At 30.9% G+C, this 25,286-nt stretch overlaps 1 protein-coding gene across 3 annotated transcripts; it reads left to right on the top strand.

The window, feature by feature from the left end:
- The first annotated feature begins 366 nt into the window (after positions 1 to 366).
- LOC131852614 (centrosomin-like) lies at positions 367 to 24,163 on the top strand. Of its 3 annotated transcripts, none has more exons than XM_059203306.1 (12): positions 367 to 563; positions 16,670 to 16,722; positions 17,549 to 17,688; positions 17,771 to 17,890; positions 18,070 to 18,153; positions 18,715 to 18,779; positions 18,881 to 18,917; positions 19,003 to 19,110; positions 19,678 to 19,823; positions 19,945 to 20,016; positions 22,446 to 23,524; positions 23,610 to 24,163. In XM_059203306.1, exons 1-12 carry the CDS (start codon positions 532 to 534, stop codon positions 23,801 to 23,803), a joined length of 2,130 nt encoding a protein of 709 aa, XP_059059289.1. In that variant the 5' UTR covers positions 367 to 531; the 3' UTR covers positions 23,804 to 24,163. The 3 variants fall into 3 exon arrangements, with proteins under 3 accessions (XP_059059289.1, XP_059059288.1, XP_059059290.1); XM_059203305.1 differs by lacking the exon at positions 367 to 563 and adding an exon at positions 5,803 to 5,955; XM_059203307.1 differs by lacking the exon at positions 367 to 563 and adding an exon at positions 16,290 to 16,325.
- Positions 24,164 to 25,286: the final 1,123 nt, after the last annotated feature.

A 25,286-nucleotide genomic window follows, 5' to 3' on the forward strand; every position in this document is an offset into this window, starting at 1 on the left:
TACCAGTTGTAGTAAAGTAGTGCTTACAAAGTAATGCTTTGAATTGAATATCACAAAAATACATTTATATGATTTTCGTACATATCTTTAGAGTATCTAAATATTTTAAATAGGTATATTTTTATGAAATATGACAAACGAAAATCATTTGTTATATAAAAAAGGAAGTTAGCCTTTTTTAGTGAAATATATGTCAATGAAAAAATCTGGATACAATATACTATTTTTTTTCATAAGTTGGGTCATATTATCAAAATATTTTTAGAACTTCAAATTCTTGGAAATATTTTATGTATAATATTAGTACACATTGTTCAGTTATTAAGGTTGGCAACACCACGACAGTTATTCTTGAATCTAGTTAGTTTATGGCATTTTATGGTGCTTTTGTGGTTTTATCCGTTACTTGAATTCTCTTATTAAAATTTTGAATTTATGTCATCTACAAAGCTAAATATTATATTTTTATTTGTTGTTTTACATATTCTCCAAATATCGATTTGATTCTGTGTTTCTGTACTACTTCAAAACATGTCCGAGTTGATGGCAGATGCTGTGTGTGTGTGAGTATTTAAAAATTTTAAATTATATATATAGAGTACTTTGAGTAGTTATTTTAAATAACCACCCTTTAAAATATAAAAAATATTTATTTAAAAAATAATTTAGATCTGCTTTTTCGATTATAAAGAATAATTTTATATCTTTATAATCGAAAAAGCAGATCTAGAATTCTAATTCTATATTTTAAGATAGTCTAAGCTGTTGTCCGTGAGTTCAACATTTAATGATAACTGCTGTATGTATGTGTATATTATGTATAATAATAGCTGTTATGTTTTGAGTCGGTCCTTGCAAACTATTATTAATTTGTTATGGATGTGTGTAAAACTTTAAGAAATGTTGGTACATGGGATTTACACATATAGAGCTGGGAAATATAGTCTTTTATTTTTTTATTATTTAATAGCATTACACATTTATTCCATTTTACAGTAGGTATATAATTATAATTTATTAAATGCATCTGTCAACTCAGATAGCTTAATGAAAGGTATTAATAACAAAAATATCTGAGGACAATTCACAATCTGGTCCCCAAGCTAAGCAGAGCTAATGCAAGCCCATACTAAAATTGCTGTGTATGTAGTGAAGTACATAACCAATATACACACTTTATTTTATCTATTGGTAATTTAACTAATTGGTGGCGTCTTTCAAAATGAAGAAGAAAAATAACTTAATCTAAACAAAACAGTAGTGAAATAATTTTAACCATAGTATAAATTCAGTGCAGTGATGCTGGTCACTTGATTGTCTAAGTTACTAGTAATTTTTTCTATGTTGTTGAGTGCTATCAAACCCACAGAATGATATGTCTGAAACTATAATACAAAAACTGATATTTTCACACTACACTTATATGGGTACAGACATACAGATAATAGAATATATAGACATACAGATAATAGAATATAATAACATGGTATGGCTGGTTCATCTGACACCTCAGCTCTATTTAGGGTTCACAATAATTTTGGGTTGAAATTAAAAACAATAATTGACATTGACAACTTAAGAAAGTGGCAGGACAATTTAATTACACAACTATGAAAAGAGAAAAGTTCAACAGACCTTGAATCAAGATTCCATAAACTATGTAGGTGCACAGCTAAGTAGACCTGGTTTGGGAACCAGTAAGAAAAGGGAAGGCACAGACTAAGTAAAATCCATTCTATAATGCAAAGAAAATGACTGCTATATATAAATGCATGCAATTTAGCATTGTGTGGTTAAGCGTAGGTGATTTCTGCATTCCATTAACTCTGAGTGTCTAAAGTGTCTACCTTGCTATATGATTAGTCTCCTGCCTTATTACACTTTGATATGAATGTCTTCCAAATGACAGACCAGAACTACTTAACAAGATGGGGAAAACCTTCAAAAAAAAGTTTTTATACTTGTGGAGAGGCAATATGTAAAGCAAAACACTTATAAGTTGGATGTAAGTTGCTCCTTGATTGAGGATGTCGCCATGACAGAATACTTTTGCTCATATGTGATGAGGTAAGTTTCTCCATAGTTGTAGCCAAAATTGGATTGAAATGAAGCACAAACGAAAGATAAATATATTTTTAAGGGCCACATCTAAATAGTAAATATGACATGATTTTATCATGCTATATTTGATCTAGGTAACAAACAAATACATATACCGAGTAGGTATATAATTATCTAACACCTTATGAATAGATTAAAAAAATGTATCAACTGACAGTTATGTATGAACCAAAGAAATGAACCCAAAATAAAGAAAACAGACTGACTAAAAACTCAGCATTTATTCTTTGCAAATGACCATGATAACACAGATACAGAATACAGATTCATGTTAAAATTAAATTGGGGAGTATATACCACAAGCATATGCTACTGGATTTTTATCGAAAATAAATAACTGATCAGGATACCATACCATAATCCTAACACCCACAAGCAACACTTCATACTGATGATAGATAGTGACGAGTATCCAAAGCGGCTTAATCAGGTTCATATTAAATGTGATTTGATTGGGGAGAGTGATACGAGTAATATAAGCGCAGCGAATATAAGATAAACGCTCCTTTTTTAACCCTTCGCCCGTGTCACAAATTTCGGGATCTCTTTCTCTCCTTGCCCCATGATGAATTCAGCACCCACAGTGGTGGCGATGGTCACAAGTTTCTCTATTATGTGTTCTTAGCATGTTATTTTAGTCCTATAATTGTTTCTTTAAAAGTTTTCCTTGACTAATGTATAATTAAATTACAGATGTATTTTTCTGTTTTCTAAATCACGATCACAAGAAAACGTTGCAAAACCGCTGCCTTGTTGCTGTTTTCCGTAAATAGCTTTGTGAAGCTTCAAGTTCACAGCCATAAAAGAGGAACCCATATAGAAAGGGTACAAGTTTGTTCACCTGTCCATATACATGTCCTTAAAATAGACGCGGACGAAGTCGCGGGAATAGCTAGTATTATATAAAAGTCATATTCCATCGATATAGATTGAGAATATATTTAGCTACTACAAATAGAAATTAAAATTAATCAACTAAATGTAAAAGATTCGATCTTTCTGATTAAAAAATATTAAATAATTATAATTTATAAAATCATGTATTTATTTATACATGATTTTATCAATTATAATACCTAACACATCTTTATGTATTACAGGAAAAAATGTAAGAATATTTCAAACTACTACGGATATGCCTAATTTCACAATAATTCTTCATTATAATTATAATTCTTCATCCCTGCTCACTCCTCCACATATTATTCCAACTCCTTCACTGTCCAAGCCATTCGCCTCTGGAACTCTCTACCACTCTCCATTCGATCAGCTCAAACACATGCATCATTTAAAAATAGACTAAGATCTCATTATCTCTCTTCATAGTACATGTTTTTATTTTTTTTTTTCTCATTTCTTCCAATATGTAGTATATATGTATGTATATATGTATATCCCTAATGTAAGTATGTATATCAAGTAGTATAATAAATAGTGTCTTATGTGTGCCACCTACCCTATTCTATGTACATAAGTCCTCTCTTCTAGGTTGTCAGTAAGAGATTGCATTTAGCGATAAGACCGCCTTTTGTTATTTTTTTTTACTATTTACTGTATTTTCCCATTATTTTATGTGTACACAATAAAGAGTTTTATTATTATTATTATTATTATTTGTCGTTCCACACACTTGCTAGCAACAAATTATCACAAGTTCAAACGCGGACTTTACAGATATCTTACCAATTTTTATCTTCTATACCGGACTATTTTGTTTACAGTGCGGAAAGAATTAGACATAATTTATCGATCCAATGATTCAAAACTTCCAAGATGATTAATATAGCTGTTATGAAGCTGGTTAAAGTCCGATCCGAGGGTCAATTGCTCTCTTGCAAACATGTAAAAAAATCTGTCATTTTCCCCGGTTTAATTTGCGAACAAGTCATAATTAAACCTATATGTATACTGAAAAAAATATAAATTAAAAAAAATCTGGTTGTAGCGTGAAGAACATCAACAGTGACATGGACTTTAAACTTACCTGTCTAATAATATCATAGGCCAAATTGTATTTATTATAATTAAATATCTTCAGCGTATAATGTAACATCTAACAAATTTGAGAGAGAGAGGAAATCATAATTTTTTTTCGGAAGGAATTCGGAAGGAAATTAAAAATAAGTTTTTGCACGTTTGCGAGGATGCTTCTCCTCAAACAATCCTCGGAATCGCAGCTTACTTTCACTAAGCCTTATAACACAACTATCTTAACCATCTTATTGTTAGAAGTTTTGGAGACCAAAAACTCGATGAAATAGAATGGCCGAAAACTTCTGACCTGCGCAACTTCGTCTGAGTTTAATTTCCCCACCTTTTGTAATATTTTTCATTGCAGCTCTGCTCCAATTAGTCGTAGCGTAATGTTTTATAGCTTAAACCTTCCTCGTGAAATGGACTATCCAATACAAAAAGAATTTTTCAATTCGAATCGTTAGTTCTTGAGATTAGCGCGTACGAACAGACAAACTCTTCAGCTTTATAATATTAGTATAGAAATATAGATAAGTCCTTCACTTCAGAACGACTGCGCATTTATTTCCTAAATATTTATGTATTATTATCTTTGTAATTATCAGCACAAGAGTTGTACGAAAAAAAAATGACTGAAATATCGCATGGAAAATTAAAAATGTTATTGTGGACTAAATATATTCTTCCAGAAAATACTGAAATGTTTACGGAATTATTAGATTATTGTCATTTTATTCTATTACATAGTGGTTGTACTATATAAGCAAGATTTGGTCTGATTTTTTCCATTACCATTCGCACCGTTGTGAACAAACACTGTACGTACGTACTACGTACTATGTACTAGCTAATAATACATTTTTTTTATGTATGTTAATGAAATGATACACCCGCCTGCGCTAACGGTTTACGCTGGCGGGGCACCAGTGGAGGATGATAAGATGAGCATGAGGTCAGTTAGCCCATCGTGACAAATCATGATAAATTTATCAAGAATTTATCACGATGATTCCCAGGATATGATACATTGCTAGCAATAGGAGTTACTAGTTCCCATTGCTAACAATCCCCTTCCCCCCGTTAATAATACATTAGCTATGTACATAGTTGAATGCTATTCCTAATTTTAAAATTGGCATTTTATATTGCAGTAATATTAATTATATGGATATGGATAATGTCACTTTCCGTTCCATCCCTATTAGTTAACGCTTATACAGGAAGTAAGGCATAAATTGAAAATATAGAGCGCGCCGAAGATGCTAATGGCGCCGCCGTCTATTTTTGTTTGTTGTGCAGTGAGCAGCATCCGTCCCAAGGCACAGTCTTTGCATCCCATTCTAACGAATCTAGTTATCTCTCTCGGTTCTCTATTCCCGCCGCCATGCTGTTCTATATTGTATACCAATTGCTCTTTATCCCCTTACGTTATACACGACCGCTCCCGAATCTGTCCCGAAGTCTCATCCTAAATCCACACGAACTCTCGTCGAAAAAATCTAACGCGTAGTCATTTGTAAATCACCAGTTCATTATAATTTATTTTTTACAATGAAAACTTATACCAGTGTTTATTCTAATTAACTAATACGCAGTGATATGTAATTGAAGTAAAAATACATTAGTCTTATCTACAATACGTACGTAGTCACCGAGAAGTTCAAAGTGAAGTCAGTCGTGCTTCTGTAATCGTGTTGGCGTATTACATACACACATAAATAAGAGTGCAGTTTTTGTTTTATCATGTGTATCTAAATATTGCACCGTGCTCTAAATAAATAGCAACATTGCAATTGAAATGGCAACGTTACCAAGAATGCATAGTTCAAAGCATGGGAACAGCATATCAACTCCGTTTAGGTAAGTTAGCTATTTTTTTTCCTTCTAATGATTATAGATATAAATATGTTGACATTTTATACTTTTAGTACATAATACTTATTACATTAGACAATAATAATTATAGATATGTATATAAATTACGAAATATATTGCATAAAGCTAGGTTATTTGTTATATTTTTATAAGTTGTTTATTATAGTATCTATTTATTAATTTTGTATCACTTTTTGAAATAATTTGTAATATGCATGTGTTAACTATCGTGTGACGCACCATTAATTAAAAATGGTAAAGTCAATAATCATGTAACCTGAAACGGAACGTCAGAGGCCAGAGCCAAAGTAATCTATGTGACATTGACAAGTGGATGACGGATGATTGAACGGAGGCAGCGGGAGTTTTGGAGCGAAAGTGTTTATATTGTTATAAAAACAAATAAGAAATAGGTAATTGTGAATATTGTAGGCATTGAGGTGTTTCTCTCCCTGACTAACCGGCATTACGCCTAAGTCGTCAGGATACTAGTGATTTTAAAAGTTCAGAAGCGGTACCAATCCCGCCTACAAATTCCACCGTAAGGTAATTCTGACTAGAAGTTGTGGTAAGTGAATTTACGTTAATAACACGCATACCATTAAACGCAGTATCTCACTTGTTTTATTAAACTTTTGGATGAATTGCTTTCTACATATTAAATAGATTTAGTATGTACGATAACTTGCGAGAGTAATGACATGACATGTAGCACGATATTGAGGTATACAATATACCTAAGAAAGAAGTATTATGAATACATTAAGTATGAAACAACATGGATATCTAATTAGTTTAAAATACAGAGTAACTATTGTTATGTTATTAATGCCTATGATAGAGTATGATAGGATATCAACAGATTAGAAACAGTTACTTTAAACAGTTAGTTATTAACTATGTTGACATACAGGTTGAACATGAGAACACATACCATGTTATACATATAAACAGTGAAATGGTATTGCTGAGTTTGTTGCTAATTCACAGTAAATTAGTCAAACTTACTGTTCAGTTTTGTGTGTTTGTTCTACGTGAATTGAATTGAAGAATTGTTATTATTTCTTTACATAGGTATACATATATGTTTGATGATCCCATTTCAGATAAATGACAATCACAGGCATAGTCCAGGTATATGTCTTGATTGTGGTTATATTCCCAAATTGAGATACTGTCATATATATATTATATTGGTTGATGCTTTGATATGTGTTTATTAATGAATTAATAAAGCATATCAATATAGATAGACATAGTATATTGTTGACATAAACTGATACAAGCTACATAACATGTTATATTTCATAATATTACATATTAAAGACATTTTAGATGCTATCTCATGATTAGCTGTGAAGCTCTCAGTGAAAATAGTACTTAACTCTGATAGTACAATTATTATATTTATTTCTTGCTGTGTTTTGAATTTTATAAATGTATATATATATAGCAATGGCTAACAATTGGTAGTAAACTCCAATGTTAAAAACCGAATAACTGTAAACTATTATTATTAATAGTTCCTTATTTAATTATTAATTAGTATAAAATCCAATTGAGATCTATTAGGATCCTCAAGGTTATAATAATCATATAATATTGATTATTAATGTGTTGAAAAAGCACCTAGAGATGATATCCAATTCCTCAAAGGTGTCATATTATGCTGGAATTATATATTATATGTATGCTCATATTGAATGTATTATATGTTTGAGCAATTGGTTCACTTCTTTGATGCTTCTCTTGAAATTCATTAGAATGGCCCTTAGCAGCCATTGTTGATCAATAAAGGTACTTAAAGGTCCTGTGCAGGTACCTGTAGCTATGTACATTTGTCATTTGAGACAATGTTTAGTAAGTGATTGTTGGAATTTATAAGCACCCAATTAATATGTGACATGTTAGAAAGTGATAGATTACAGGTAAGACTATTCTTACATGGTTCAGTTTTGTAAACTATGAAGTTGTCTTTTAACCTAAAGAAAGACTTGGTAAAGCCAGAAATGGATGTTGTTGGGTCTTGATTGTACAAAAGACCTGTTGACTTTAGTTTAGTTTTATAATTTATGAAGTTGTCTTTTAACCTAAAGAAAAGCTTTTGGTAAAGCCAGAAATTAATGTTGTTGGCTCTTGATTCTATTATTGATTGTACAAGAAACCTGTTGAATTTTCTAAACAATACTTGAGCAACAAGTTTGTCTTTAAATTTACTATTAGTGTTATGAATATGAATAAAAGTTTTTGGAAATAAGTTAATATTTGTGTACATACAGAATGTTTGGATATATATATTGAGTCGCAACAGTGAGAGTATTTGCCTTTTGATGAGTTATAACTCTCCATACAGTAAATTGCACAAAATGTCATGATTTTATAATATGAATATGTACAACATAAGACAATTGTTATCACAATAATGAAAATAGACTATTGTAATATATTGCAATGTATTGCTATATTGTCCAATCTTGTGTACTGCATAAGCTAATGAACTGAAGAAGTTATCCATTGAGTCTTATTATTTAGTGTCATTTGTAGAATGACAGTACTAAGAAACTATAAAGTGGACAGATTCATTGTTAAATCTATATTGGAATTGAAATGTCAACCAAGGAGGAAATCATAATTGTTTAAATTCAAATTGTATTATATATTTGTGAAGTACAGATAATAAAAAAAAAAAATAGAATATATAGAATATATTATTGAATATTAATATAAATAAATGTATATCAGAAGATGATAATAACTGATTTAAAGCATTCATGAGTTAATAATGAACTCATCTTGAAGTTAGCACATGGATTGTGTCAAACAGTGTGGTCTAGAATTGTGAAATTTGGATAATAAACTTTATAATTCAGATATTATGGCAGGAAAATGGAAATAAATGAGTGCATAGCACTCTTTTGTTGTATATAGGTATGGACAGATGGGAGAGAATTAAGTGAATACATGTAAACTGTGATATGGTGAAATAGAGGAGAAAGAAAAAATTGGATACTATTTTTAAATGGTTTATGTAACTTACCTTTTATGTATTTGTATACTACAGGATTATAAAATATTTTATGATTTGACTAATGAAGTTTCTGTATATTAATTAGTTATTATTAAATAGTCTCTGTGGGAGGCAATGTTAAGATATTCAAAGTACATAAGCTTTAAAATTATTATAGAGGAAAATTATGAGACACAGACAGACAAGATTGTTAGGAAAGTAAAGAGATATGGATATTCTAGAAAACTTTGCTGATGACCTTGGTAATGTGGTTATTAATAGGCTGCATAACTTTCCATGCATGGAAATTCGTTCCCATTCTATACAACCATTATATATTTATGAGAATTCCTGATTGTTGGTGTTTTATGCTATGCCTTTATAAGCATGTGGTTTGTTTTATTTAATATAACTTTGTTACCAAAGAGGATGAGACTGAAGTTAGTCAGTTTTATGAAGATAGCACTCCTATACTGTGCCACACTTCCAATTATCTTCTGTGAGTCTACTGTACTGTAGAGGACAGTGCATGGTGATTTCGGTATAGCTATGACAGGAATATATAAGTAAAAAAAAAAAAAAGAAGAATAGGAAAAATCCTCATTATCTTGTGAACACAAGTTAATCACTGCAAATGTAACTTAGATTGAAAGTGAGATGTTGGTATCCATTGGGATGAACAGTGATTCACAAACACAGTATCAGTATAATTTATAGAAAAAAAAAAATATATAAATAGCAATGATTCAAAAGAAGATTGTATCATATGTACAGGTATAAATACATATAGTAATGCCTATTTAACATTTAAATAGTATTGTGATTGATTGGATTGTATGACGCCATATAATGAAATGAAAAATTTATAAGCCAAGAGACCCGTGATAGCCAAAGAATATATATAAGAAAATGGCAGAGACGACAGACAAAAGAAAAGTAGGACAGCAGAAAAAAAGATAAGCAGATGACATAAGAAAAAAAAAAGGAAACAGCAGGAAAAGACTGGATGCAAACTTCCATAGGGAGAGACGTGGATAGTCAGTATGGACGAGCTGGTTTATGAATATGGATACTGGCGTAATTTATGAGATTTTTATATGGTTTACTGATGGATAATAAACTACTTTATGAATAGCATATATGTAGAATGAAAAATAAATAAGTTGTAAATTTTACATGTTATAGAGAATTATTTGTTGAGAAAATGTTTGCGAGCTGAGCCATTGTTCTTTAATTATAATGGTATTATAGTGAATACAAATGTAAGAAGCACAGGTAGTTAAAAGAAAAAAAAACAAAAGGACAATTGATTGTTGTTAAATGTATGAGCATTAAAGTTTTGAAAAGTGTACATGGGTATACTAGATTTAAGTTGAAAGGATCCTATTGAACCTATAACTGTTTTAAGAGACCTTTATATCCAATGCAAATAAAATGAGAGAGAATATAAGTTGTGGAAGTAAGGCTATATCTGTCAATTTAATCCCAGGAATATATAAGAAAAGTTACTAGAGGACATAAATGAAAGTTAAGATATAAGAAAGTTAAATATTGTTAAGGATTACAGTTTACAGTTATAAATTACTGTTGTAGATGGTTTTGCCAATTTTATTAATTTCTAGTTAACCTTTGTTAAATCTTGAGATATTGTATCTATTAAGATTTTAATTGATTAAAAAAAAAAAAAGAGAATAATCGAAGCATATAATGCTAAATTAACGAGCATGTAAGAATTGTTGGTATACATGTTGACTCAATTGACTTGAATATGAGATTGGATGTGTTGTATTTAGACCATTGTAACTTTTGACATAATTGTTGAGTTGTAGTAAAATAAAAGTGTTAACTAAGGCTTTAAATAGTGAACTCATCAACATATAAGAATTGATGTTGTCACTTGCATAGCATACGAGAACGGATGTATTAAATAAGTGAGGGTGTTTTAATGTTGAATTGTACAAAATTACAGGTGTAGAGATATTGGAAGTTTATAATAATAACGGTGATGTTGTTTTCAAATATTTGGTTAAGTTAAAATTTTTATAAGTAATGATCAACGCAATCAAATGCTGGGCATTTGATTCCATAGATTAGTCTGAGCACCTATATGCACTTGTATGTGTGGCTGAACGCTCTTTGGAGAAATCGGATTGACTATTGTACTAACTAAATAGTTTAAATTGAAATTAATCCTTTCAGAACTGATTTTATGTGTCTGGAATTTAAATATAACTAATGGCTTGATAACATGGTCTGCTAGTAAGCAGAAAGTTACAGCCGAATACGCAGAATATTTTAGAAAATGTGTTGTAATTAATGGGAAATTAGAAGAGGTGCTAATTTATAGAACCCAGACACCGTATACAGACACTTTAGAAATATTATGAATAAAGCGCTCGAGGTGTACAAGATAGTTACACTGCAAGATTGTAGTAAGGACGATCACAAGGTAAAATTTGATACACCTCGATGGAAAATAGTCGGTAAATATACGCGGTGAAGAGTTGTACATGAACGAATAGATCTGAAAGATTAAGGAATGCTAGTGATAATGAGTGAGTGACAATGATGAGTTACAATCGATGACAAGCTGAATTATGAGCAAAATGGCTAATAGAACGGGCGGTTGATATGACAATGAAAAATGATTTGCAATACTTTGATGAAATTATGAGATTAATATAATAATAATATGACTATGAATACGATTTATGGATTTTAAGGTAAATGATGGTGATTTAGATTTGATGATATACTGATGAGATGATTGCGCTGAGATCGCGGCTAATGGTTCCGTATACGTTAGTTCACGGAGAAAATGGGGATCCGCGTGTGCTCAATGCGACGTACAACGAACGACTCGCTTTTTGTTGATGCTACTCAAGATTTGGTAGATAATAATAGGAGTAGGGTATGTGGTAGTAATATATTGCAAGTTCGTTCAGAAATTGATAGATTTATATCAACCAGATATATAATTCGAATTTGGTACATAATTAAATTGAATTAACTTATGATTAAATATTATAAAGTCCTTTAAAGCGTTGGAGAAATAGTAAAATGGAACCAGGAAATCCAGTTCTTAAAAAATGTAATAGAATAAAAAGTAAAATTTGATGGGAGTGCATATAACCCATAGTTGAGTTGCAATGTAGATCACTTGAGGCTGAAGTAAAAATAGCATAGTACCATAAAGAATATGGCTAGTTGGAGGCCGTAACTCCTTGCGTGCGCAAGCGGTGAATGCCTCATCGAGAAAATGACCAGTTGTTAAATATTTGATGTGTTTCAGTTGGAGGCCGTAGTTCCTTGTGGCGGCAAGCGGTGGCTGAGTCTAATGAGAATCTGACCAGTTTGAGGCCGTAGCTCCTTGTGTGGGCAAGCGGTGGCTGAGTTTAATGAGAATCTGACCAGTTTGAGGCCGTAGCTCCTTGTGTGGGCAAGCGGTGGCTGAGTCTAATAAAATCCAGATCTATTGAGACCGTAGCTCATAGTGGGCAAGCGGTGGCATTTTTTTAATGTTTTGTTTTAACAGGTATTTCACTAATTAGCTAGGCAGCCGTGTTTGCAGAGATGCTGACTAGTACCTGGTGTGAAAAATTAAGTGATACACCTTAAGGCGGAAAAATATAACAAAGACTGAATTCATGATGTTGAAATGTAATGTGTAGTTGTCAGTGGCAACTTTCATATTTTAAGTATGTAAATTATCTCAAACTAAATTTTATATGATTTTAATTTTATTATATTACCCGATGTTAACTGTTATGATAATATCGAATGAGGCCCTTCGATAACGTTGGATGGCCGAAGTGGCTACGAATACCATCGATTAAATATAAAGTGAATAGTAGGCTTACGAACGTGAGTTTTCACGTTCGTTTGACGAAAGTTAGTAATTCGTTTTATGGAAATTGCGCAAGGTTTTACAACAAACTCCCAGAGTCTGTACTCAATTTGCCAGAAAAAGAAATCAAATGTGTCATAAAATATTTTCTTTGTAAAAAAAAGCTTATTATAAAATCGAAGAATTTATAAATGTCATCATTTATAAATCAATGTTTTTTAGAAAATATCTAACTTGAAATTCATAGCGCTGTCAATGTTGTCTGATTGAACGGAGATTAAGTGCGTAGCAGTTTTTATGTTGATTGCCGCATGCCTAATCCTTGTTGTTAATTAAATATAAGTAAATCAATATTTATTTAAAAGAGCAACACACAGGTTTCTTGTTTGTTCTTCTTGTGATGAATCTGCGTTCCGAATGAGCGATAGATTGAAGAAAGACTTGACTACTCAAGGGTGCTTATATTAAGTTTATTTGAATAAAGATTATTTCTATTTCACATTAATCTGGAACAGTGGGTTTTGGTTTATGTTAAACTGGTGTTGTAAAGAAAATTGAGATCAGTATCTACAATCATTTATAGTCCCCTAAATGTACAGGGTTCAAAGGATGCAATAGATTACTTGACCAGTGAGCTGATGGTATTATTAAGTAAATCATAACTGAAATTCAATGAATTATGTTATATTAAAATAATTCTCTGGTAAATCAAGAGTATCGTCGAAGTAAAATAGTAGTAGTAGTATTGAGGGTATTAGAACCACTTGAATAATATTGACCTGTTATTTTCTATTGGTTAGGTGAAGGCAGGCAGCGATTTTGTTCTAATTTTATGTCACGAGAATATTACTTTCTCTTTATATTTTTTTTCTATATATGTAGGTAATTAAGTTTTACCTTTTGTAATGTGATATGTTAAATTTATCCGTTAAAATATTCATGATGAGAAATGTCAAGTTCTATTTTGGAGGTATAAAAAAAAAAAAATGCAATGTTCATAAGATCGGAAACTTACATTATATGTTACAGTCTGACTCATAGAAGTCAATCACCGCCAAATAATTGTTTGTTACTCTAAAAGGTTGTTCGTGTTTTTGGGTGATTTGGATTATGTAAATTAATATATGTTATGTTATATTTTGTGCATTTCTGAATGCATGCCGAAACTTAGCTCTGTTAGTATTGATTTTAGATTGTAAACCTTTGATAGTATACTAAGATAGTCAATGTTATGAAAGTAATGTGTATCTTTAATTTATTTAGTTTAGTATTTGTTATATGATCCTGTAGACACTATATCCTTTGATAAGCATGACTACGCTCATCAGTTACCTATGTGTCTGGGCCAGACACTATTGCAGGATGGCCGACTGTTAACTATCGTGTGACGCACCATTAATTAAAAATGGTAAAGTCAATAATCATGTAACCTGAAACGGAACGTCAGAGGCCAGAGCCAAAGTAATCTATGTGACATTGACAAGTGGATGACGGATGATTGAACGGAGGCAGCGGGAGTTTTGGAGCGAAAGTGTTTATATTGTTATAAAAACAAATAAGAAATAGGTAATTGTGAATATTGTAGGCATTGAGGTGTTTCTCTCCTGACTAACCGGCATTACGCCTAAGTCGTCAGGATACTAGTGATTTTAAAACATGTAAAAATTATAATGTTATACCTAACATCTCATCAGATCTAATAATTCTGTAAATTATTACCCCATTATCAATACATATATAATAATTGATGTATTTGTTTACAATACATTAATGTGGAGCAGTAGATGTTTATATTCAACTTACGTATTCTTATTCATATTATATATTAGTAACTAGATATTTATTAAGGATTATATTTGGTTAGGTATGCTATATTATATGCAACTGTATATAATGGAGGTCAATGTGTATTGCATGATTTCTACGATAATGATAAACAGGTCACTATTTTTAAGATTGATTTTTTTAAAGGTTCTTAGTGGAATAGTTCTAATGCTTTTACGGTTTATTCTGGATCAGGGGAGGAGGGGGCACCAGTGAGGGATGATAAGATAAGATGAGCGTGAAGGATTATAATATGAGCATGATGTCAACTTTGCTAGATACATTAAGTCAAGTAATTTCATATGTCTACTAACGACCTCCTCCCCTAAGTTGGGAATAGTTCGACTCAATTATATTTTTTTGTTGATATGAGTACCTACTCATCGTTTATTATACGATCGTTTATTAAGTACATTCGTCAATCGACAAACATATTTTTTTAAAATAGCTGGCTACTATTGAATTTATAATTTTTAGGTACGCGGTATACGTACACATTTATAGATTCCCATCTATTGATCATTTATTGTTGACTAGCTGTTCCCGAGACTTCGTTCGCGTGGAATTTAACTTTATTTTTCTAAAATAAAAGTAACTTAAGTTACTCCTTATTAAATCAGCTACCTGCCAATAAAGGTCCCGTCAAAATCGGCATCCAATCATCCAAAGCAATCCAGCCATTTCAGAGTTTAGCCGGAACAAACAGATAGACAGACAAAAATTGTAAAAGATGATATTTTGGTGTATGTACTGCATTTATATTCATATGCATGTAGTAAAAAATGGTTATTTCAATATTACAAACAGCACTCCAATTTTATTTATATGTAAAGATGTGATTATACGTCATATTTAATTAAAGAAAATAATTAAATTGTGGATAGCGTATTGAAAAATTTCATGAAATTATAAAGATGGTGAAGTTATAAAAGATAAATTTTACAATTAATTTTATTGAAATAGGACATTTTAATGGAAAAAGAAAAGAATCTTAGAAACTTAGATAAATCTTATTTATTATCGGTGTTTCCATCACCGGCGAGTCAGTTACAAAGTTGTTTTTGTTAGCCAGTTTCGAATTCATGACTCCTGTAGTTCGTCGGGGTAGTAAACTACAAATCCACGTAGCTCGAAAAAATCCCGATAATACCGATGCGACCGAGTACTTAAATATAAGTTACGAAAAGTCAACTAGTACTATGCCACACTTAAATCGTTAAGCTGATTGGTTTAGCATTTCATCATATCATGTACAAAAAAATCACTTACATATATTAATTAGACCATAAACATTGTTACACCAAGGAGTAGGTACCATAAGTTTTCAAAATCTAAAAGAACACGGACCGGAACATTTTTTGGAGATCCCGACCAAAAATGGAACTAGTTACGTCATTACGCACATTATAGTCACTTTAATAAAGCAAACGATAACATTATCCAAATGTCGATAAATGTTTAGCCCAATTTTGTTCTAAGGTAAAAAAATTACAGGACATGATGGTGTCCACCTTAATTCCTTATGACTTCTTTATACACGAAAAACATTATATTATATAATTACCACATAATGGGAGAGAACTACTAAACAAAAATAAATTGCTAATGGATAGGGCCAAATAGTGGTAATTATAAATAATACCCTTGGACAATTCACACAACGTCATCTAGCCCAAGGTAAGTAGAGATTGTGTTAAGAGTACTAGACAACTAACATAAATACTTAGATATTTTTTTGTATTCGATCCGATTCAAACAATCATACTCGTAAATACAAATGTTTGCAACGTGCGAGGAATCGAACCTGCGCCCATCGGAAGTAAAAAGTTGTGTTAAGCCGCTAGACCACTGAGGTTAAATTGACCATGTACACAGACGCACACACTAAAACTATTGATGTGTGGCAGTTCTATTTTTTCAACGATATTATAAAGATACAATCTACATAAACGAGTTTATAGCGTCAGTTCACTAGGTCCATATTGTCTTTAGAGAAATTCATTATAATTTGTTTCTTACAGCACGAGCCCTAGGAAGCTTCAGGAAATGTCACTTCCTACTCCCGACGGACATGGTAAATATTAAAAAAAAAACGTCACCACAGTTGAAAAAGTTGTTACAATTAATTTAGCCTCAGTATAATTTATTATTACATAGTTAATTATAAATATTTATAGATTAAAAGTAAGCTGGCTTGCAGACTTAATACTTTAAGACGTAAGATGACATATTCTAACAACATATTTTTACCAATTGATTATTATTTACTAATATATTTAATAATTTCTAGATGAGCCCGCGAAATCGTACCCGTGTTTGTAAACAAATTGTAATAAAATCTATCTGCACTAAAATTTAAGAAAAGCGTGAGTCCCCAATAGTAGTTTAAAGTATTACCATATTGGGGAACTTATAGGTTATTTTGTCATATAAATTAATACCGCTATTAAAAAATAGTGGTTAATAAAAATATACAAGATAAAAATAAAACATGATGTCTACAAAATGAAGATTATTTTGCTGTCGGCCATCCTTATAAGTTATAAAAAATCGATAACAACCTATTCGCACCTACCTAGTACTCGTATAAAATTTAATCAAAATCGGTTCAGTAAGTTAGGGTTCCAATGCGGCGAACGTAACACGAAATTTTTAAAGATTGAAATCTACAACTACAAAATAATAGAAATTACATTATTATAGGCATAATGAAAATATTTCTAATTTGTTTTACTAAAATATTCTAATTGTAGAATACAACAACTAACTCCATTTAGTTATTTTGAAAATTGTACATACTATACGTAGTACTTACGCTTCAAATGGTAATTATTTGTTCTACAATATTTTTAATCTGTATATGGCCATAATGATCTTGTCTAAAGAATCTTAAATTTCAGATGTCACATCTGTAAGCGGCGTAAGTATGAAACAGTATGAAGAACAGCTCAATGGCCTAAGAAAAGAGAATTTTCATTTGAAACTGAGAATATATTTTCTAGAAGAAAAATTAGGAAGTGGTTCACCACCGGCTGTGCAAGTAAGTATTAGAAGCCTCGATTAAAATTTAATTCACATTGTCGAATTTTTATAAGACATTCAACAACAATTCATTTATTTAGGGTCTATTGGAGCATAACGTAAGATTACAAGTAGAAGTAGAGGAACTGAGAAGACAGCTTTCTGACAAACAAGAGCTTCTTGCTGCTGCTGCGGAAGCAATTGATGTGTTAGAACAACAGGTATCTATTATATAACCGACATAGTACTCAGGCAATTCAGTAAATGTAAAGTCTCGGAAAACAAAGAAACTATTCTTTTTTGCGCATTTTAGATACAAAACACAAAGCTTTCTTAAAATTTGTGGGTTTGTTGATTGGTTAACACTGGTACTTTATTATTTTATTATATTTTATTTTAGGGTTCCATATCAAATGATAGTGTGGAGGTATCAATTAATAACAATGATGTTTCTATAAAAGATAACACAAACCTACCAGAACAAGTAAGTATATTGCTAAAGCCAAGAACTTTATTTCCAAAATATTAACAGATTGCGTTTGAAGCAATTCTTTTCTATAATAGGACCGTTTTCCACCCCGATTATTCCAGGTCTTGCCGAGGCTTGACCTTTCGGAGATTACCTACCTTATCTAGCTATATACATGTACGTCTAGTATTATATTTATTGGTGTTAAATAAAGCAATATTTTATTTACCAGATTTACCAGATCCATGTTATTTTAAGATTATAATACTTGCAAGTACATAAATAATGTATTTATTTGTAACATTAAAAAATCACTCATCTAAAAAGACGGAATTAAAAAAATCGTTTTTTAAGAAAGTCCAATATAATGTTTTTTTTTTTTTTTTTATCTTTTATTTCGTTACTATTGTAGGAAAGGATTTCAATTTATCTTTGCATAATAAATACTTATACACTTTTAGAATATGTTTCCTCAAGATGCAAAAAGTAAATCTATAAATAATTAAATCCTTATTATTATCCTTACACCAATACATTTAAAATGTGATTAATGTTTTTCGTTATATTTATTTTTAGGCATCGGAAGGAAAAGATCAAGTTTTAATGGCCAATGACACATGCCTCGAATCTGAATCTGCTGGGTAAGTTAAAATTTATTATTTGTAATTCCTAAAATATATTTATTCAAATTTAATAATATGAGATTACATTATTAAATATCTATTTTTAATTTTCTTTGCAGTGATTATCTTGCTGTAACGGTTAATAATGAAGATATGGTAAATTACTTTTATTGTTAATACCAAGGCGTTTATTTACTAATACTACCATAATATTATGTAAAATATATTATTTTCTTTTTAGGATGAACTTGTTAAGTTGCGAAGGGAAAACCACAAAGCTTTGCAAATGATAAAAGGTTGTATGAAGAAGATCCAACAACAAGATAAAGAAATTAAAAAACTTAAACTGGTACAACTTTCACATATCGCTTTTTTCTTTTATTATTACTAGTCAATTTTATGTATAACCTTCCTAGTTTGTGATCGCGTGTACGCGGACTGATGGAAGACAAAAGTAAAGGTTCATTCAGGTGAATAAGTTTTTGCCTGCAGACTACAAAATATTTTTCTTAGTTCGCGTACTTACAGTGTTCGTTACAGTACTTACAGTGAACGTCTTAAGATCTGCACTTAATGAAGACATATGCGGGGTGAGAACGTCCGCGTGTGCGCGCTACCTTATTATACAAAATGCTTTTTTATCTTCATACCTTGTCCATAGGACGCAATGCAAAACTGTTTCTTTATTTATTTATCTGTTTCTGGTATATACCATACCATACTATCTTCATATATATTTTAAAACTCTATATTAATATCAAAGAAACAGTTTTGCATTGCGGACAAGGTATGAAGACATATTTAAAAAAAGCGTGATCCGGTGGAAATTCATGAAAATATAGTCAAAAGAAATATCTGGTTATTAACTTATATTTTTTGGGTATATTTGTAATATGAAATATATGATTAATTCTAGAATAAAGAACTGGCGTACGCACATGTTAGTGACTCTCAGCTGGAAAAATATGAAGAAATATTGAAGTGTAAAGATGAACATATCAAGGATTTGGAAAACAAAATAAGAGAACTCCAAAAAAACGTACAGAATGACGATATCACCGGGTACTTTATTTTTTTATTACTTGCAGTGGTCATATAATCATTAGTCTGTTTTAGTTTAATCTACTATCATAATATACTCTGTATACTTTACAGACATTTAATGTGATTATTTATATTTCAGAAATCTTCAACAATTACTAACAAGACGTTTGCAAGGATTGGCTTATTTTTTAGATAAATTGTTATCACATAAGTAAGTATAATCCATAACATTTAATACACATAGTCTTTGGTTATTAATTTGACAAATTACAATACATATATATATATATATATATGAAAAATAATATAGGTATTATTGTTTGAAAAGAATGAATGCAATCAGAATAAAAAAACAGCAAGGTAAAAAATTATAATAGTGTTACTCTTTTTATTTTTCCCTATTAATTTATTCAGTTATTATACTATCGTATTACATCCTCCCGCTACACATGGTATATTTTATAGAATAAAACTAGCTGTAAAATAGTGACCTTGACCAAAATATTTAATGACCTAACCGTAAAAGCCATATGAAAAAGTTTTAGCTTCAAAAACGACGACACTTCCGTACAATCTTTCATTACTCTATCAACCCCCTATTAATATATATTTAATAAATACGCTAAAAATTAAACTTCAAGCTTATAGCTTTAAAAATGACAATATTTCCATATAAACATTTAACTTTTCTTTAAATTCCCTACAACCCATTTTATTTATTTATATTTAATCAACAGCCTAAAATCAGTTTCAGGGTTTGGAAAATGGCGATATATCCATACAATCTTGCACCTACCCTTTCAATCCCCTTATAACCCTTTTCCACATTAAAAAGTACCCTATATCCATTCTCAGGGTCTAGATTATGTGTTCCAAATTTCATTAAACTCGGTTCATCATTCTAACTTAAAAAATCATGAATTTACATAAAAACTTTGATCCCCTATTTTATTTTACACCTTTAAGGGTAAAATTATTACAAACTTTGAATGTCATATTTATTCGTATTTATTCCCTAACCTAGAATATAAGTTTCTAGCTTATAGCTTTAAAAATTACGTACAACCTTGCATGTATCCTTTCAACCCTTTAATGCATATATATATTATATGCATTCAGTAGCCTATGTCCTTTCTCAGGGTCTGGACTAACTGTGTACCAAATTTCATTTAAATCGGTTCAGTAATTTTGGCGTGTAAGCGAGACAGACAAAGTTACTTTCACAGTTATAATATTAGTGGGGTATTTTATAAACTAACCTAAAAAAGCCAATGGAAAATTTTCCTAGATCTAGCTTCAAAAATGGCGAATTTACCTAAAAACTTTCATCCCCTATTTTATTTTACCCTCTTAGTGGTAAAATTTTAAAAAATTTTGAATATCATATTTATTCATATTTAATTTTACCCTATTTTATTTTACCCCACTAAGGGTATTTTTTTTACAAACTTAGAATGTCATGTTTATTTATATTTAATCATCAGCCTCAAAAATATGTTTCAAGCTTCTAGCTTCAAAAATGACGAATTTACATAAAAACTTTCATCCCCTATTTTATTTTACCACAACGTTTTTGCAGACTTTGAAAGTCATGTTTATTTATATTTAATCATCAGCCTCAAAAATAAGTTCAAGCTTCTAGCTTCAACAATGACGAATTTACATAAAAAAAATTATATCCTAATTTATTTAACCCCCTTAAGGGTAAAATTTTTAAATACTTTAAATGTCATATTTACTCATATTTGATTAGGAGCCTCAAAAATAAGTTTCAAGCTTCTAGCTTCAAAAATGACGATTCTTCCATACAATCTTTCATCCCCAATTTCAACCCGTTACAACCCTTTTTTCGCATTAAAAAGTAGCCTATGTCCTTTCTCAGGGTCTAGACTATCTGTGTACCAAATTTCATTTAAATCGGTTCAGTAGTTTTGGCGTGAAAGCGAGACAGACAGACAGACAGAGTTACTTTCGCATTTATAATATTAGTAAGGAAGTAAGGATAACTTAATGTATAAAATTACATTTACTATGATTAACTTAGCGGTATATAAAATTTTAGATACCGCTAAGTTATTTAGACCGCTAACTACTACATAATTGATAGACATAATATACGTATCATAAAAAGCCTCGATAAATAAATGAAAACGGATATACACCAAGATCGGATAGTACAGCTGTGTGCTATAAAGGATGTGAATAGGTATATTAAAATTCAGACTTATAACGAATATGAAATTTTAAAAATCAAACCAGATTATCTTTACATATTATAAATGATGACGATGATTGTCGTTATCCATTTATTGAGCATTAGTTTAGTTGGATTTTTTATACGTAATAGATTTTCAACTCCTAAATGAAGAAATAATCAGGTAATTAGAAATAATAATCTACGCGTTATTACTCGGAGCCTGCATTTTTAATTTATAATGACTTTAACATGACCGACTTCAATAGGTCACAAATTTATACAAACTTGATTAGGATCTTTCTCTTTTCTACAAATGTCCAAAAATGTTCGTACCGCGGGCGCTCGTATAGTTGGCGTCCCTGATGGATACTAAAACTCTCTTGGATTTATAACGAGTCAGACTAATTGATAATTAATAATTAGTTATGTTTATTTCTATACAGATGCGTACTTGGAGAAGACAAGAAAAAATTAGCTGAAAGCATATTAGAACAAAGTTTAGCCTTACCTGTTGGTTTGAAATTAGATGAATCAATGGCTCCTGAAGAATTCACAATGGATGAAAGCAATCTTGATATATCGCAATCATTGAGGATTGAGGACTTAACAATGTTGTTTGGACATCATGTCGCATGCAGTGACGAAAATAGGTACTCTGCTCGAAAGCCTTTAAAACATTTTCCACAGGCTGATATTATTTCTGAATCAGAGTGCTGGTCGGAACCAGATAGAAATGTATCGCTCGCTAGAGTAGGTCTCTGTGACACCGGAGTAGCCATTAGAGAATCTATGTCAGAAAACAGTCGGTTCAGATCAAGGCGTTCTAAAGTTTCCTATGGATCACGTTCTGATGATAACAAAACTACTAATGAATCGGCATTACTCGAGGAAATAAACCAAATAACTCAGCGAAGTGAATTATTAGAAGAGGAAAATAACGATCTAAACAACAAATTAGAATTCGCAAAAACACAAATTAGTGAACTTATAATTGAGAGAGATGAACTAAAAGGAAGTTTAGATAGTGCGCGTACAAATATTGTGGAGTTAAATAAACAAATTGAAATGACCAGCAATTCTTTAATTTGCATGGAATTAAAGATTAAAGACATAGAGCAGCAGTATACTGGTGCTGTACAATTAAGTGAAAAATTGAGAGAGGAGAGACAGCAATTAGAATCTACCTATCTAGAAACAGAAAGGGCATTAAGACGTGCTGCTGATGAAGCGACAGTACAAGCTTCTCAAGCAGCTTTAGAGAGAGCACGCGCTCAACACGATAGATTACGTATTGAAAGAGAATTAGAAGAGACACGTGATAAGTTAGCTAATGCTTTAGAAGTTAATGCTCAATTAGAAATAGAGGCAACGCGTAAGATAGCTCTAGAAGCTGACAATAAAATTGCGATTGTACATGAAGTTCTACAATCAGAAGATGACCGTCCCACTTCGCCTGATTTAGGAATCGATAGTGATAGATTATCAAGCCTCGAACATAATGATGCTGTTACATTATCACCACGTACGTGTTTTTAATTTCATCACTTTGGTCTTTTTGTTAATTTTAAATAACAATTTTCATTGATAAATCAATATTTTTCTTTCAGGATCTTTGTATGAGGAAAATCAGACATTAAAACAGAAACTGGCAAGAACTAAAGCAACACTAGCAGAAACTTTAGCACAGTTAAATGCTGCTAATTTGAGAAAAAGAAGTGTTCAACGAGCGATTTGTAGAGAAATACATAAAACCCAAGGTGTGTTACGAAAAGCACGAGATCAGTTTGAAAACCAAAATTAAATTATGTACTTAATCATTAATTTGACTTGTATAGGTAAATTTAAAAAAGAATTTACTATATACATACATGTATATACGATACTTTGTACGATTTTACATGTTCTGTGATTTTAATTGTTTTATCTGTATTAAGTTAGAATTTTATTTTAAACAGTATGTATAATTTACTAACTTATTTTATTTTTCGAATACATTAAGTGATAATTATATGTATGTATATTAAATTATATGGCTCAACCAACAAACCATTTACAAAAACAAAAACAGAAAAGTTCGCGTATATACGTAGCATTTTGGACTAACTGCAGTGAAGTTTGCACAGCATACTTTTTTGCAGATATTGTACGGTGTTCATTTAATTATGTGTTAAAAATTCTCATTTGTAATGTTTTAATCATTTAAATATTTCCGAACTGATACACTATTGAAACAAGAAAATAATTTATTCCTTCTAAAAGCCTGGCAACGCACTTTCTATTCAATTTCTATTCCCCGGGCGCTCATGTAAATCAAATATAGGCAAAAAAAATAGAAAAACGCATGAGCTAGTACTATCTGTAGCATAATATGATGACCATAGTGCTGTTCATCTAAATTGGCGATGGGTACCACTTACAATCAGGTATGTCGTCACCTTACTATTCCAAATAAATGAAAAACATGTTAAACACGCTCACTTATTATAATTTATATGAGTTAATAAGCCCATAATATAATTTGTCTTAATCTGTATTATGGTATTTGTTATACCTATTTAACATAAGAAAAGCTAAGGTAGTATTACAGGTATTGTTTAGTTTATTTGGTTACATTGCTCTATGGAATATCCTGTATTTTAGATAATAAATATTATTAAACATTAACTTTGTGTATTTACTATATCAACAATTACTATGAATTCTTATTCCCATACCAAATGTATGGCAGATGAGATGAGAGAGATGTTCAGATTTTTTTTATATTATATTTTCAATTAAAATATTTTGATGAATTTACACAGTAGTACGCCTGCGTTGGGCCTGTTACTATGAAAATTAATGAATTTGAACCAAGATTTAGAATAAGACAAGTATTGTATATTTTTAACCTCAATGTTGATTTCTGTCTTTAGCCTGAATGTCTACAATGCAAGCTTTATTTTATTAGAAATGCCGGAGAAAATTCGGCCCGACATCGAAGACTTGTTTAATAATTTGAAATACACTATATGAACTTTAAATTCTTGATGAGCTAGTATTAGAATATGGACCAGAAAGTAATAATCATCGTTTCAAAAACTAAAACAAGATTTGATAGTACTACTAAAATCATCATCATCATCATCATCGCAGCCCGGAAGACGTCCACTACTGGACATAGGCCTCCCCCAAAGATCTCCACGACGATCGGTCCTGCGCTTCTCGCATCCAATGCCTTCCAGCTTGACCAGATCGTCGGTCCACCTTGCTGGAGGCCTTCCCACGTTGCGTCTAAATATAAAACA

The sequence above is a fragment of the Achroia grisella genome, unplaced genomic scaffold (genome assembly GCF_030625045.1).
Source record: "Achroia grisella isolate CSIRO2021 unplaced genomic scaffold, CSIRO_AGI_Agris_v1 utg856, whole genome shotgun sequence".
NCBI classification, from domain to species: Eukaryota; Metazoa; Arthropoda; class Insecta; order Lepidoptera; family Pyralidae; genus Achroia; species Achroia grisella.

Coding starts and splice junctions, on each gene's coding strand:
- LOC131852614 (XM_059203305.1), top strand. CDS start 5,894: ATGGCAACGTTACCAAGAATGCATAGTTCAAAGCATGGGAACAGCATA. Junction 5,956..16,669: donor AGCATATCAACTCCGTTTAG/GTAAGTTAGCTA, acceptor TGTTTCTTACAG/CACGAGCCCTAGGAAGCTTC. Junction 20,017..22,445: donor GATAAATTGTTATCACATAA/GTAAGTATAATC, acceptor ATTTCTATACAG/ATGCGTACTTGGAGAAGACA.